Raw genomic sequence first — 17,080 nt, forward strand, 5'->3', positions numbered from 1 at the left:
TCCAGCATCTTAAAAGTACGCCAAAAGGAGTCCAACCCAGCACAACCGCGGAATACATAAAAGAGAAAAAATGTCCTGAGGGTATGTATGTTGATTCATTTGTCATAACAGGTTGAAAATGTAGTTGAAATAAAATTGAGTATGTTTCTGAAAATATTTTCTGTTGTTTCATCACATGAAAGATAATGTTTTAAACTTTTATCTGATATATATGTATCTATATATGTGGAGAGAGAGAGAGAGAGAGAGAGAGAGCGCTGTCATCCTGCGTCTCCATAAATAGACGTCCGCGCTCGCACGATAGTGACAGTAAACAACATTTTGTTGAGCAGACTATATGAAATAAAAGTTTATATATGCTTGGGTTGATGTTGTACCATAAGTCCAGCAGACTTTTAAATACATGAGCACTTGCTGCGTTTCAACCCTTTGCGCATTTACCTCCTTTAAGGTTGTACAGGACTTCTGATTGGAGAGAGCCTGAATAGTTTGTGTGCGCGGTCATTCCGCGTCTCCATAAATAGACGTCCGAGCTCGCGCGATAGTGACCGTAAACAACATTTTGTTGGGCACACTTGTTAGACAGAAGTCTACATTTTTACCACTTTTTACGCATTTATAATGGAGCACGAGCAGTCTCGTCGACTAGGGAAACGGCGGAGGAAACGCTGCGTAATATTAATTGTCATCGTTGTCCTTATTGTTATTGTAATCATCGCCGTGGTGTTGGGACTGACTCTCCGTCAGAACAAAAGTGAATTTAAATCTACATTTTTGTCTAGGTGTGAGAAGTTCAATCAGTAAGTGGTGGTATTTCAACATTTTCTTATTTATTATTTTTGTATTTTCAGACGCACGCACATATGATAAAAGACACATGATCAATGAATGTGTACATGTGCACTTGCATGTTTCCATGTTTGATGCAGGACTGATTGCTTTTGTGAAGTTGCAAGGCTGAGGTGCTTAAAAACAGGCGGGTCTGGTATTGATCAGTATTATTGTCAATGATTGATCTGTTAACGTTCTGTTTCATGCCAGCTGGTTTGCACATTGTTAATATCTAATAATAATGTATACCACTGCACATTATCATTATGTCTACGTGTACAGCACGTAGACATAATGATAATGTGCATTGAGTAAGTGGAGATATGAACTGCATTATGTCTGTCGGGTGTTTTTGCGTGTTTCCTTTTGTGATATTTGAATTTTGCAAGAAACAAGAAAAAGTTACAAAACATGATATCACCAAGTGCACATTCAGCGTCCACAGTCTAACCCCATGGCAATTTCCCTGCCATGAACTTCTTTCAATAATATCTATAATCATCTGGTTTTGTTGACACCAGTTTTTTTTTTAAATTAAATATATAAGAGTTATGTAAATGTGTTTGACTGTTTAGCATACTTAGCATTTCTTTAAATGAAAAATACACCTAAACATTAGCAAATTTTATTTATTTTTCAGAACTGACTGTCAAAAAGTATGGGATGCATTTGAGCAGGCCTATGTGAACAAGGATCCATGTAAAGTTGCAGTGGAAGCTTATGATCCCCTCATTGTTGCAGCCCCCTTCAAACCTCAGTGCAACAGAGTAATAATCAGTGATTACACCATCTCAATAATCCCATCTGCCATAATCATTCATAGTCTGTAAAACAATACACTAATATGTGTGTTTGTGGGTCAGATGATGTTCTGGAGCAAAACAAAGGATGTGGTCCATGGTTTCACTGAGAAGAGAGATTGTTTTGTCACTTTGGAGGACACTCTGTTGGGATCTGTCCTGGATGGTCTGACCTGGTGTGGAAAAGAAGGCAGCAAGGGTAACACTCCCAAAGCAATCACAGTTTATTATTTGAACAGTGCAACAAACTACACACCAGCGAAAGAGCAACGACAGTAGTTTATATAAGTCATGCTAAAATCTAAAAATATATGTAATTTGTCGTGCAAGACATGATTTTGCTATTTGTGTGGCCTGTTGTTAAATTTACATACCAACAGCAAGTCAGGTCAGCCCTGAAATTTAAGGAGAATTTCTTAAACTTGTCACTTGAAGAATACACTCACACACAGATCAGATAAACCTTTAAGTGTTCGTGCCCTCACTCGTTCTGAGAAGATCGCAGCTTTCGCACAACTGCTATTACTTGAGAATGTTCAAGAAACCTTGTGAAGTTAAACACAATCAGGCTACAGAAAACAGAAACATAGAATTCTACAAAACTTTCTATGTAAGCAGAGCATCTTTTTAGCTTCCCCTTTTTAAAAAGATAAACTTTTCCTAATAGTTTAAGCTCAGCTCGGGGGGGGGGGGCACAGAAATTCAGTAAGATGCACGACCACCTTTCAATGATATATGTAATAATGACTATATCAATTAATCGCAATGATAAAGTCAAGGTGGTTACACCCAAATAAAGATTTTTTAACTTTTGGTTTCAGCGCAAATTGGATAAACACATCCTATGACAGCAAGCATCATTTATCAAATATATTTATAAAAAAATAAGTTTATGGTAAATAAATGTTAATTGGCCTGTATTTGTATAGCGCTTTACTTAGCCCCTAAGGACCCCAAAGCGCTTTACACTACATTCAGTCATCCACCCATTCACACACACATTCACACACACATTCACACACTTATCTTCAAGATAGAAATTATGTTTCTGTGAAAACACGTTATCTCCATGAGCTGGGTCATCAGGGATGTGTTCCCTATTAGGTGTGAAAGGTTTCACTTTGGTTCTAGTTTTGGAAATAACTGATTATGCAAAACTTGCTTTGAGTAAAGCAGCATTTTCAGGCTTTATTCTTTTAGTAATTGATCCAAACACACTATAGAAGTGATTTTACATTTGAGCTACTCAGAGAAGATTTTGAGTCAACCCTCTGATTAAGCGGCTGAGGGTGGACAGCTAGGGCACAACATAAACGGCCCTAGGTTGTTCTTTTTTCTTTACTGTCCATTGTAGTTATGTAGTGTTGTGAAATTTCTCTCCTTTGTTGTATTTTACTTTGAGGTGCTAACCCAAGCAAATATGCATGTTGTTGTCATAGGTACCTTCACTACTGGGTGTCCCGGATGGTCAGAGTGTGAAAACAACCCTGTTCGCTCATTTTGGAGACGTATCTCTGCTGCTGTAAGTTTTCAACATTTGTTTGCTTTTCTTTCTCTCTTTTAAACGGGATAGCCCTGAGGTCATGCATTGGTGAAAATGACACACAAGTGGGCCGCAGAGTACAGCAAATCCCTCCTGAGTATAAGTGACGGTGATGGAAGAAAAGCAATCTTCACGCTGCCTCGTTGTCTGTCAATGAGTCTTTGTGTCGGTCTCCATGGAGCGCTCTCCTTAATGAGCAGCAGCCCACACATTCAAAGGAGCCCTGCTTTGGTTGAGTTTGGCTGGGTTTTACTCTGTTGTGCAACAGCCAACTTTTCCCAACAGTTGAAAAAAAAAGCAAACAAACATACAAATATTCTTTGATTCATAATGTTTTCCAGTTCGGTGAATTGTGCAGCAGTCCCAGACAAATTGATTTGTACTGTGTGTAAAAGGAAAAATACCAAAATGGTCAATTAGATGCTGTAATTATGTGGATACATTGTGCAAAATGCAAGTAACACACAGCTTTAAATAAAGTAACTTTTGCATGAATTCAGAGAGCACATAAATACCATAAAGTAAGGAAAAGTTGAGTGAACAAATTGATTAAAGATTTTTCTGAATGAAATGCTGTGCATAGTTTGCAGATGTTGCCTGTGGTGATGTCACAGCAATGCTAAGTGGATCCATCGACACACCATTCAATCCAACAAGGTAGGACTGCTTCTGCTTCTCTGACAGTTTTATGACTTTTACTGAGAAAAGTAAAAGAATCTCTTTTCATTTAGTGGTAATTAGAGCCACCAAATAATTTAACAGTGATATATGTGCTGAGTTTCAAGCTAAGTTAAGACGTCATTGCAGATTAAGAGAAGTGCTATTAAAAACAGTTATCATTGTCTTTGTTGCACAATGCAAGCACTTTGGCAACAGTGGGAAGGAAAAACTCCCTTTTAACAGGAAGAAAGCGCCAGCAGAATCAGGCTCAGGGAGGGGCATCTGCTGCAACCGTTTGGAAGACAGCACAAAAGATATGCTGTGGAAGACAGCCAGAGATAACAAGTATGATTCAATGCAGAGAGGTCTATTAACATACACTGAGTGAGAAAGGGGACTGAAGAAGAAATAGTCAACGCATAAAGTAGATGTTGTGAACAATTCATTGTTCAGTGGTTGAGCGTGCATAGCCCACAACCTCAGGGAGACCAATTTTGATAGAAAGGCAGTTGCACAGGTCCCCTGGTGGGGGCCGACCTGACTCTAAACAATCACAGACTCGGATAGATTGGCAAAGGTTTTCAAATAAGTACCAGCTAACTTATGAACGCAGACAGACAACACACGCTATTGTGGTCCATCAGCAAACTATCACTGTTTGTGGGAGAATTTCTTTTTCAAATCGATGAAATTCTGGCTGGACTCTGATTGTAAGTAGATAATATGGGCGATCGTGGCTCAAGAGTTCGGGAGTTAGCTAACCATCACCAGTGTGTGTGTGAATGGGTGGATGACTGGATGTGTAAAGCGCTTTGGGGTCCTTAGGGACTAGTAAAGCGCTATACAAATACAGGCCATTTACCATAGTATAGATTTTCTTCTAATGTAAAATACTGTGACAGCAATAAATTTGCAACAAATGGTAACAGATTTGGGGTTTTCATCAATTTATCACAAACACATTGTAATTGCTAGATTGGCCTCATTTAATCACAAACTGATAGCAGACTTATTCTGTCTTATTGCTGTTTTATCACCATCTTGATACATCGGAGCTGCTTTGAAGATGGCAACTAGCAGGAAGCTGTAACTGATCTGGTCCTCATCTTAAGCGCAACCATTTCAAAAGCAGTCTCATGGCTCAAGTTCATTGTAGATGGTCACAATACTTCCAATAATGCCACGGTCTACAACCACAGTTTTTCCTTAGTGTGACCCTATCATATCTGTAGCGACAATAATTCTTTGAGGTGACTACTGATCCTTTTAGCACCTTGGAAATTATTTAGAAGTGGGCTCAAGTGCCAGATAGATGAATATATCAGAAAAATGTGGTGTTGTGTTGTGGTGACAGCAATATCTAGTTAATTTTGTACTCTAAGCTGCTGTTCTTTTTTTTCTCATCAGCATTTTTGCAAGCATTGAGGTGGTGAGGTTTCAGGCCTCTAGGATCAAAAGCCTGAATGTTGTTATGGTCTTACAGCAGAATGCCAAGTAAGATTTTCTCTTTATACACAAATCTGTCACCACAATGTGCATACAATATTTTAATATTGATCCTACATTCACTGCTTCTGTTCTGCGTCTAACTTCTTCAGATCAAACTGTACAGATCCATCCTTGAAGAATTTGAGGCAAACTCTAGATACAGGGATAACATACAGCTGCAAAGATGTGCCTGAGTAAGTACGTGTGCGTTACAGAGGAGCTGACGACCTGTTTGTATCTGTCCTCACAAAACACAACTGACCTCTTGTTATTATCCTGTAATGTATTCAAACAGATCTCGTATTCAGGAATGCGGTGCCAAACCAGAGATAGCGTGTGGAGCCTGCTGGTGAAGATGTCTGATGTCAGTCACAACATACTAGCATATAGCCACAGAAACATTTCTCTCATTTCCTTGCAACTTTTTTAATAAAATTTGAGTATTTTTGTACATGTGAAATTTATTTTTCTAAACATGTAGGTTTCTAATACATTCCATTATGACAATATTTTGTGGAATCTGATTTTTTATTTTTTTTTGGACTGAACACATTGAGTACCATGGCTGCCATCTCATTGTTGGTAGAACATGTATTAATTTTTAAATAAAATCTTAACTTGTAAACTTTATTTGGACTCCAAAGTGTAATACTGACTGTTGTGTAATCACATCCTAAGTGTTCTATTCACCTAGAATAATTAAAAGACATATCATCCACCAGTTGCTCCAACTTTGGACTGAAATACCTAGCTTCACAAGGCCAAAGCAAGTTCAGCAAAGAAGCCATCAAGTTCATCCAAAGAAGCTTCTATGTAGATGATGGCCTGACAAGTGTAAGGTCGACTGCTGAAGCCATACGCCTGGTAAAGGAATCAAGAGCTCTGTGCAAAACAGGAAATCTACGGCTACATAAGTTTGTATCCAACGATGAGTGTGTGATTGCAACAATTCTACCACAAGAATGTGCTCAGACCAAAGATCTAAACATGGCTCTAGGAGAACTTCATATCGAGCGAGCACTTGGAGTTCAGTGGTGTGTTGAGGCGGATGAATTTCAGTTCAGGGTGGAGGTAAAAGAAAAACCCACTGACAAGGAGAGGGGTTCTCTCAACTGTTGCCTCAGTCTATGATCCACTAGGTTTCGTGGCTCCATTCCTACTTGTCGGCAAACAGATTCTTCAAACGCTGTGTAGAGACAAGGTAAGCTGGGACGAACCTCTCCCCGAGCACATCCAGCCACAATGGGAGTCATGGCTCAAAGATCTGCCTCATTTGGCAGTTCTAAAGATTCCAAGAAGCTACCTTCCATCAAACTTTGGTGAAGTCTCACTATATGAGCTTCACAACTTTTCCGATGCAAGCTTCAAAGGGTATGGTGCATGCTCATACCTTAGAGCGGTGAGTGAAACAGGACAGATAAGTTGTTCACTTGTCTTGGGGAAAGCAAGAGTAGCCCCTACCAAACTAAAGGCTTGAGTTATCTTCAGCTGTGACCTCAGTCCGCATTGGTGATATCATCAGAGGCGAGCTGGAGATTGAAAATGTGCAAGAGTATTACTGGACTGATTCAAAGGTGGTCCTTGGCTATGTGAACAATGATGCTAAAAGGTTCCAAACATTCGTGGCCAACCGCATCCAGCGAATAAGATCTAGCACAAAACCTGAACAATGGCGATATGTCAACTCTGAAGACAACCCAGCCGATGGAGCCTCAAGAGGATTGACTGCAGTTCAAATTAAAGAATCTAACTGGCTGAAAGGACCCAACTTCCTTTGGCAGCAAAATCTCCCACATGAAGTGGGAATGGTGGGAGAAGTTGAGGCTACTGATCCTGAACTTCGGAGAGCACATGTTCATGCAGTTAAAGCAAGAGAACAGAATCCAATGGTAAACCGTTTAACTAAATTTTCTGACTGGTCCAGAGTGGTGAGAGCAATTGCCAGGCTCAAGAGATTTGTCAGAGAGTTTAAGGGATTTCAGTCGAGAACTAATGAGTCGACTAATCTTGAAGAACGAAGAGAAGCAGAGATCTTCATCATCAAACTTGTACAAGAAGAGGCATTTGCTGAAGAGATAAAGAAAATAAGAGGCCAGAAGGAACACACTTTGAGCAGGCACAACAGGCTACGTCAGCTGAATGCTTTCCCGGACGAAACCAATGTTCTCAGGGTTTGAGGACGGCTGTCTCAGTCAGCCTTACACCATGATGTAAAGCATCCTGCAATACTTCTGAAAAAATCTCATGTGTCAGCTCTGCTGGTCAAACATCATCATGAGCGCATACACCATCAAGGAAGGGGCATGACCATGAATGAGTTGCGCGCAAACGAAATATGGGTCCTAGGATGTGGAAGTGTGGTCTCCTCACACATTTACAAGTGTGTAAAATGTAGACGATACAAAAGAACAACTGAGGTTCAACAAATGGCAAATCTACCAGGAGAGAGAATTAAGACATCTCCCCCCTTTACTTATTGTGGGCTTGATTGTTTTGGCCGCTTTATTGTGAAGGAAAGAAGAAGAGAGTTGAAACGATATGGATTGTTCTAGAGCAGTTCACATAGAAACGCTTGACGATTTGACAACAGACGCATTCATGAATGCACTTCGATCATTCATAGCTATTCGAGGACCCGTGCGCCAGCTAAGATGTGATAGAGGGACAAACTTTGTTGGTGCTAGAAAGGAGCTTTCTGAGTTGCTTGAAGGAATGGATCAAGATCGTACAAGGGCGCTTGGTTGTGAATTTGTGCTGAATGTCCCATATGGGAGGAGTTTGGGAACACCAGTATTGGGTCTGTGTTTCCACAAGCCCCGCTGGTTTAGAGACTTATTCATCATGAAGAAAACAAGACAGTCAGCGATCGATCGATTTACTTGCAAGGGAGGCCTCGTCGGTGTCTACCACGAAATGACCCCAACGACGGCCTCCGCTTGCTGCCTTTTATTGGGAATACAGTTCACACAATACACATCACAGCAAAACAACGCCCACCATAAACCCCCCAAATGGTTCTAAGACAAGGCACTATGTGTGTGTGTATGTGTAAACATCTGTATGCATGTAAGAATGTGTGTGTGTGTGTGTGTGTGTGTGTGTGTGTGTGTGTGTGTGTGTGTGTGTGTGTGTGTGTGTGTGTGTCTTCCTGATCACAACTGTTTCTACAACATCCTGGTCATAAAGAGGGTAGTCTCTCCCACACCCAATGTATGGTTCACCATGGATAACACAGTGAAGCCATACAAAGGGCAGGAAGCTTACCAAACATCAAACAGAATCTTCACAAGGGATGTGTAATAATCCTCCCCCAGCACAGAGTGGCTGGAGAGGTGGTCAGGGTCAAAAGGATGTCTTGATCCTATAGATTGAACTAAGACCTTACAAGTTTAAGAAGCATAATGACAAACATTCAACAATTAGACTTAACAATATTACTTTGCAGTAAGCAGGTGTGTTTATAGGTTGTAGCTGCTGAAGCCTCCTATTGGCCACTTATCCAAAAATGCTGATTTTGTGATGCATTACAGTGTCATGGTCCTGTGTTGGTGACCCAGTGTTTTGTATTTTTGGTTTAAGTAATAATTTATTAATTATGGTTTTCTGTTTTGTATTGAATTTACCGTTCCTGGTTTCTAGGTTTCTGTTCTGTTTCTGTTCTCCGTGTGTTCTATGCTTCATCTCAGGGAAGACAAAAAGACAGAAAACTATGTTCCACTTCTAGTTACTTTTGTCTCTGTGCTTCATGTTCCATCTGTTCCAGAGTCTGTCATGTTTCCACATCTCAGTGTCTAATCTGCATCTTTGTAAATTGTGTGGTGCTTCCTGTTTTACTTTGATAGTGCGTGTCCTATGTCAGTGTATCCTGCTGTGCTTCCTGTGTCTTGTTATGTCAGGTTAGGTCCAGCCGTGCTTTCCCCCTGTTTTCCATTCTGTTGTTACTCTCTGGTGTATTTAAGCCCTGTGTTTTCATCTGTCAGTTGTTGTGTTGTACTCTTACTATGCTGTGTTTTTTCTTCTGTGGTCCTAGCCATTCCTTATTTTACATGTCCTGGTTTGTATTCCTGTTCCCAGTTTCTAGTTTTGTTTTGGATTTGAAGTTAGTTGTTACACTCACAATGAAGCTGCCTCTTTTAGTTCACTCTTTCGTGAGTCCTGCATTTGCAGCCTATCCTGCATGCCACACAGCCGAACCATAACATACAGGAAGTCTGGGCCTGGGTGGGCGTCTGAAAGCTTTACAGAGAGACCACTACTGTTTCTATGGGCTACGTTTACAGAAGTGCTGCTACTTTGCATTTTCGCATCAGCAGTAAGTAGCTTCAGAGTCGACTTTTTGTCTCATGCATGGTGACCCAGAATGTTTGATCTTTGTGCTTTGCTCTGGCTTTAGAATGGCGTTGGAGTCGTATGTGCAACATATGTGAGCCTGTTAATGTGCATTTAATGTATTGAATAATTGAATCAGAGAAGTTATCTGCTCTAAACTGAAAATGTAATTTGTTTTGTGTTTGTACATTTGGTTTCTGATGTTTGGGGTGTGTGTGTGTGTGTGTGTGTGTGTGTGTGTGTGTGTGTGTGTGTGTGTGTGTGTGTGTGTGTGTGTGTGTGTGTGTGTGTCATCTGGAATCCCAGAAAAACTTCCAGTTGGCTGTCATTCTAGTGTGTGCATGTGACATAATTCCCACCCCCTCATGCTGTCACATAAAGATCTAAATTAAATCCAGGGATGGTTTTATATTTTACAGTGTTATTGGAGTGTCAGCAGACACTCAGTTAATGGAGCACACTGATAGATTTGACAACTGATGACTAATTAATAATGCAGTCAATGTCAGTATGGACCAGAAGAGTTTGCAGTATTTAATTTTGACACAGCATCTTGTTTGTACAGTACAGTGAACAAGAAATCATAACAATGCCTCGCTGACATGTAAAATGTTGTGGTTCTTATAAAGCACTTTTCTACTCTGAGGATTCAAAGTGCTTTACACAACTTGCCTCGATCAATCAAGGATCCATTGTAGAATTGACTCCTCGAACTCCTCCAATCCAGACCTGTACAGACAATGACCAGTACGTGACATTTTAAGCCCTTTCACACTGTTCAGTATTTGGAAGTTTAATTTCATCAAAGTTACTTATCAATCTGGAATAGTGGTCTTAGATCACTTAAAGCATCACATCATGTGACAGTTGTTAACCCTATGCAGTATAAGTCATGAGGTGTGTTTTATTGCTACTTGTTTAGACACAGAGGTTCCTAACAGGAAAACCTTTTATGAAACTGTCAATCATTAACAGGTCATTTTTCCTTCACAGGACCTTGATTATCTTTCAATGCATCCAGGACCCGCAAAAGTCATCCTGCCACACATGTGCAAATACTTTGTTAAACAGAAACAGCCTTATATCTGTTTAAATCACAAACTGCTGTAATATCTATATCTGCCATGTGTAGATATAGTGTCAGTTATAGTGTCAAGTAAATTCAGAGTGCAATAAAAGGAACAGTGAGTACTGTAAACACTGTCAGCCTTAGATGAAAGCCAGAGACTGGCTTCTCAAAAATCTAACTTGATTGAAAGCAGTGTGTGCGTGTGTATTTTGCGTACCCACTACACTTCACTGATCCCCACAAATCTACAAACAAAATGCAGCTGAAACAGGTGCTTCTCAACTTGGAGAGGAGGAACTTTACAGCCTTTAGTACTGCTGTGGCTTCATTAGAAACATTAGTCTATTTGAATTTAGTGTTATATATATATATATATATATATATATATATATATATATATACATACATACATATACATACATACATATATATATATACACATACATATATATGTGTGTGTGTGTGTGTGTGTGTGTGTGTATATATATATGTGTGTGTGTGTGTGTGTGTGTGTGTGTGTGTGTGTGTGTGTGTGTGTGTGTGTGTGTGTGTGTATATATATGTATATATATATACACACACACTTATATACACAAAATAATCCGACTGACTTTTGGGTCCATCAGAACTTGATACATTTAACCCCTTTGCACCTTTTTCTCCATTATGAGTGGACAAGACTTCTGATTGGACAGAGCCTGAATAGTTTGTGTGAGCACAGTCATTCTGCATCTCCATAAATAGATGCCCAACTTCAGGTGATAGTGAAAGTAAACAACATTTTGTGAAGCAGACTTCTCCAGAAAGCTAGATTTTTCCAACTTTTTAAGCATTACAAATGGAGCAGGAGCAAGAGCAAAAGCAAGAGCAAAAGCAAGAGCAAAAGCAAAAGCAAGAGCAAGAGCAAGAGCAAGAGCAAAAGCAAGAGCTAGAGCTAGAGCTAGAGCAAGAGCAAGCGGAGACTCCTCGTCCATGGAAACGCATATTAAGTGGTATCATTGTCCTTTCTATTGTAATCATTGGTGCGGTGTTGGGACCAGTTCTACAAACAAACGAAAGTGACCCTAAATCTACGTTTTTGTCTAGGTGTAAGAAGTTCAATCAGTAAGTGATGGTATTTCAGCATTTTTTTATTTACACTTTTCATTATTTTTGTAAAGAGAAATGGGGCTTCAGCTTCAAATCTAAATGATGAATGAGTAATTAATGAATGTGTACATGTGCACTTGCATCTTTGCATGTTTAAGCATTTTTGGCAAATACAGCACTAACTGCATTTGAACTCATGAAGTGGCAAGGCTGCTTTGCTTAACAGCAGGATTGGTATTATAGTCAGTGATTGATCTGCTGATGTCTGCTCAGCTGGTTTTCATGTCATTAGTATCAAAAATGATGTATACCACTCCACCTATAGTACCTAGACGGAGATGTGAACTATGAACATATCTGTCAGGTGTTTTTGCCTGTTTCCTTCTGGGATATTTGAATTTTGCTTTAAAAGAAAAACAGTTACAAAGTGCTTCACTAAAAACATGACATTAAGAAGTGCACAGTCAGTGTCCAGAGTCTAACCCCATGGCAATTTCCCTGCCATAAACTGCCATAAACAACAAATATATAAGAGTTATGTAAACGCGATACAATATTTTGCATATTTAGCATTTCTTTAAAAGAAAATACACCTAAACATTAAAAAACGTTATTTATTTTTTTTAGATATGACTGTCAAAGGCTATGGGGTGCCTTTGAGCAGGCCTATGTGAACAAGGATCCATGTAACGTTCCAGTGCAAGCTTATGATCCTCTGATTGCTGCAGCCCCCTTCAAACCTCAGTGCAACAAAGTAATAATCAATGATTACACCATCTCAATCATCTCATCTCTCACAATCATTCATGATCTGTTTAACAATACATAAATATCTGTGTTTGTGGGTTAGATGATGTTCTGGAGCAAAACCAAGGTTGTGGTCCATGGTTTCACTGAGAAGAGAAAAGATTGTTTTGTCACTTTGGAGGACACTGTGTTGGGATATGCCCTGAATGGTCTGACCTGGTGTGGAAAAAAAGGCAGCAACGGTAACACTCTCAAAGCAGTAGATAAGAATCACAGTTTATTATTTAAGCGCTATAAAAATCTAGACACCGGCAAAAGAGCACTGACAGTTGTTTATATAAATCATGCTAGAATCTAAAAATATATGTAATTCATCTTGCAAGACATGATTTGTTGTTACATTTACATACCAGGAGTCAAGTCATGGTTTTTGAGGAGAATTTCTTAAACTTGCCACTTGTAGTCAAAGTCAAACATCTATCTATCTATATACATATATATATACATACATACACATATATATACATATATACACACACACACACAGTGTGTCTTATGTACAACACAATACAATACTATACAAGTGTTTAAACAGCAGTGTCCAACACAATCATAGTGATTGAATGATTGTGGGCAGGTTCATGTGCGAGTGTCTGTGGGGTAGTCAGTGAAAGGGCAATGGTGGTGAGTCAGAGTTTGTATGTTTGGGGGGTGGGTGATAGCAGGGAGTGAATTTAGCATCCTGACAGCCTCTGTTTTTTATTTTATTTTTATGTATTGTTACTAGCACCAGACCTACAAGGGAAATCTGGAACTACACCAATTGGCAAATTAAAATTAATATTGGATTATTAGAGGGACACTGAAGTTCATTATTGCACGTTGTTTTGAGGAGCTAACCCAAGCAAATATGCATATTGTTGTCATAGGTACCTTCACTACTGCTTGCCCAAGAAATTGTGAAAACAACCCTGTTGACTCATTTTGGATTCGTGCCTCTGCTGCTGTAAGTTTTCAACATGAATTTACTACATTTTCTTTCTCTCTGTTAAACAGTATAGTCCTGAGGTCCTGCATTGCTTAAAATAACACACAAGTGGACTGCAGAGTGCAGCAAATCCCTCCTGAGTATAAGTGATGGTGTTGGAGAAAAGAAATGTTCACGTCTCGTTGTCTGTCAATGAGGTTTTGTGTCGGTCTCCATGGAGCGCTCTCCTGAGTGAGTGGCAGCCCACACATTCAAAAGAGCCCATGAGATTAAAGGTTAAGCATTTCAGTTGTTAAAGGGAATGACCCCTCCAAAAATACATTCAAAAATACATTCAGCTAGAGATGCTGCACTGCAATAAATTTGAGTTTAATTAATTTGTAAAGATCCTTTACTTATGGGACTCATGCTGCAAAAGCAAGTGCCACATAGCTTTAAATAAAGTAGCTTTTCATTTTGGCATTAATTCAGAAAGCACAAAAATACCATAAAGTAAGGAAAATATAAAATTAAGTGAGAGAATTAAATGTTTTTATAAATGAAATGCTTTTTTTTTCCTGGATTACACCGCTATTACTTAACAGTGACCTCTCCCAGAACTAGCGAGCGCTCATCCTGGAATTTGTTACATAAGTCACCTAAATCTACCATTTCATGACACTCTTAGCAAATCTTTGGAAAGTAGTACAACTTGTTTTGTTCAAAATTATTACAACATTTGGACAGTTAAAAATGGTAAAACCTCAGTTATATGTTGCAGCCCCATACTTCCTGTTTTGAATACAAAGATGTTTGCATAATATCAATCTGTGGAGTATGAAGTACAGTTATTTCTCAAAATAAGGGACTTCATATGTCCCATGCTCCATTAACAGATCAATAGTGATTTCTGATTGATAAACCTCACTTTACAGGAAGAGACAAATAACTAACATTAATTTCAGGACCAAATCTCGTGTTATTTTTTAGTTTTTTCTTACAAGATGAGTGAGTGTTTCTTCAAAATCCCCTTTGTGTGTCTGTACAGTATGCAGATGTTGCCTGTGGTGATGTCACGGCAATGCTAAGCGGGTCCACCATCACACCATTCGATCCTACAAGGTAGAGCTGCTTCTGCTTCTCCCACAGTTTTATGACTTTTAGTGAGAAAAATAAAGAAATGTCTTCCATTATAATGTTAATGAGAGCCACTAATGTAACACTGGCATATGCACCTAGTTTCAAGGAATCTTAAGGCTTTGCTTTGCCTTTGTATTTAGTTCTTTATTCATCACTTTTTTCATATTTTTTTAAATGACTAAGTGCAAAAAGTGACTTTTATGTCTGCCTTGCCACTGCAGAGTAAAAGTTCTATTTAAAAAACAGTTATTATTGTCCTTCTTGCACAAGGTCAAAGGTTGTTGTAAAAAAAAGTTCTTGTTCTACAAACCAAATCAGGTTGGAAAGTTTTTTAACAATCTGCAACTGAAGTAGTTCTGTCAAGGTTAGTGCTGTAGCAGGCAAGATGTGGACCCAAAAGCAGAACTCAGCACCCACGGGGATAAACTCAAAGAGGCAGCTTTATTTGGTGTGAACATCCGAGCGTAGAAAACACAAAACATAACCTAAACAGGAAGCAAACTAAAACCACTCAGGGAAACGAGGCCTGTGGGAGAGACACACAGCAACATGAGGAAACGACGCAAAACTGGGCAGAGAGAAACACAGGGCTTAAATACACAAGGGAGTAATGAGGGAATGGGAAACAGGAGGGAAACACAGCTGGGACTAATCTGATAAAACGAAACAAGGAGGGAGCAACACTGAAACACTGAGCATGGGACATCAGACAGTCAAATTAAAACAGGAAGTGTAAGACATTCACAAAGACCCACAGTTGACATTGAGACATGGAGACATGACTGACCGGGGAGACAGGGAACATAGAGAACACGTGGAACATGGGGAAGGCACCGTAACAAAAAGCTAAAGACTGGAAACAAAAAATATAACACAGAGAGATTAAGAATAAGAACCAAAACCATGAATAACACTAAATCAAATAATATAAATTTATAAAAAAAAAACACAAAACACTGGGTCTGAATTGTTGTCTAACGTAAAATGCTATGTGCGCCGACAGCAACAAAATTGCAACAGATGGTAACAGATTTGTGGTTTTCATCATTGAATCACAAACAGATTGCCAAATTGGCCTCATTTAGTCACAAAGTGATAGCAGACTGATTCTGTCTAACTGTTTTATCAATGTCTTGATTCATCACAGCTGCTTTGAAGATGGCAGCTTGCAGGTAGCAGTCACAGACTCAGTTCCTCATCTTAAGAGCAGCATTTTTAAAATCCATCTCACTCGTCAAGTTAATTTTAAGTGGTCTTACAGTTGTGGTTTGAATTTTGGGTTGTTGTTTTTTTTTACTCTTCAGTACTTTTGCAAAAGTTGAGGTGACGAGGTTTAAAGCCCCTAAGGTCAGGAGCCTAAATGTTGTTATGGTCATACAGAAGAATGCCAAGTAAGATTTCCTCTTATATGCAAATCTTTCACCACAATGTTGTCCTTTATTTGTTTAATTTACATCAGAATGGCCAATCGGGGCATGAATATTTTAAAACTGAGCCTACATTCACTGCTTCTGTTCCATTTGTTCAGATCAAACTGCAAAAACGCATCCCTGCAGAAATTAAAGAAAGCGCTACATACAGGGATAACATACAGCTGCAAAGACGTGCCTGAGTAAGTACATGTGCATTACAAAGGAACTGACGACCTGTTTGTGTGTGTCCTCACAAAGCACGACTGACCTCTCGTTATTATCCTGGATTGTGTTCAAACAGATCTCGGATTCAAGAATGCGGCTCCAAACCACAGATAGCATGTAAAACCTGCTGGTGAACAAGTCTGATTATATCAGACACAACATAGTAGCATTCAGCCATAGAAACCTTTCACTTGTTTCCTTTTCAATTTTTAAATAAACTGAGTATTTTCTTTTCACATATATGTGAAATATGTTTTTCAAATGAACATCTGTAATACATCACATTATGAAAATATTGTTTTTCATTTTGTGGGATCTGATGTGAAACTTTTTTTTTCTTTTCTTTCTTTTTTTTTTAAATTAAACACACTGAGTATGAAGGCTGCTATCTCCTGGTCACAGAATATGCTTTATTTTCAAAATAAAATGTTAAGACACAAGGTTGTAAACTTTATTTGTATTTCAGTGTAATAATGATTGTTATGTAATCACATTTGAATCCAGTAAAGTGCAAACACATCATGTCTTTGTTGTTTAAAGTCTGGACTGAAAATCTGTCGCAACAGTTCTTATGGGGTGACGAATGCAAATTTGACGTTTTTTTGTTCACATTGTCAGCATGTGTCGAGGATGTACAACAGTGAGTGTCTAAAGCCATCTATAAAACACCATGGAGTCTCTGTCATGGTTTGGGGCTTCATTTCAACAAGTATGGATTGATCTCCCCAGAGCCAGAATCTCAACAATATTAAAGCAGAGTGGGATCATCTCGACAGAACA

The 17,080-nt window shown here is 39.0% G+C and overlaps 2 protein-coding genes across 2 annotated transcripts; both read left to right on the forward strand.

The window, feature by feature from the left end:
• The first annotated feature begins 437 nt into the window (after positions 1 to 437).
• Positions 438 to 5,952, forward strand: LOC113029291 (ADP-ribosyl cyclase/cyclic ADP-ribose hydrolase 1-like). Its single transcript, XM_026180089.1, has 8 exons — positions 438 to 800; positions 1,472 to 1,598; positions 1,695 to 1,830; positions 3,071 to 3,153; positions 3,758 to 3,831; positions 5,242 to 5,328; positions 5,433 to 5,516; positions 5,618 to 5,952. Exons 1-8 carry the CDS (start codon positions 622 to 624, stop codon positions 5,673 to 5,675), a joined length of 828 nt encoding a protein of 275 aa, XP_026035874.1. The 5' UTR covers positions 438 to 621; the 3' UTR covers positions 5,676 to 5,952.
• Positions 5,953 to 11,558: 5,606 nt separating this feature from the next.
• LOC113028814 (ADP-ribosyl cyclase/cyclic ADP-ribose hydrolase 1-like) lies at positions 11,559 to 16,449 on the forward strand. Its single transcript, XM_026179264.1, has 8 exons — positions 11,559 to 11,824; positions 12,437 to 12,563; positions 12,660 to 12,798; positions 13,486 to 13,562; positions 14,572 to 14,645; positions 15,968 to 16,054; positions 16,192 to 16,275; positions 16,377 to 16,449. Exons 1-8 carry the CDS (start codon positions 11,559 to 11,561, stop codon positions 16,432 to 16,434), a joined length of 912 nt encoding a protein of 303 aa, XP_026035049.1. The 3' UTR covers positions 16,435 to 16,449.
• The last annotated feature ends 631 nt before the right edge of the window (positions 16,450 to 17,080 follow it).

The sequence above is a fragment of the Astatotilapia calliptera genome, chromosome 9 (genome assembly GCF_900246225.1).
Source record: "Astatotilapia calliptera chromosome 9, fAstCal1.2, whole genome shotgun sequence".
Taxonomy (NCBI): Eukaryota; Metazoa; Chordata; class Actinopteri; order Cichliformes; family Cichlidae; genus Astatotilapia; species Astatotilapia calliptera.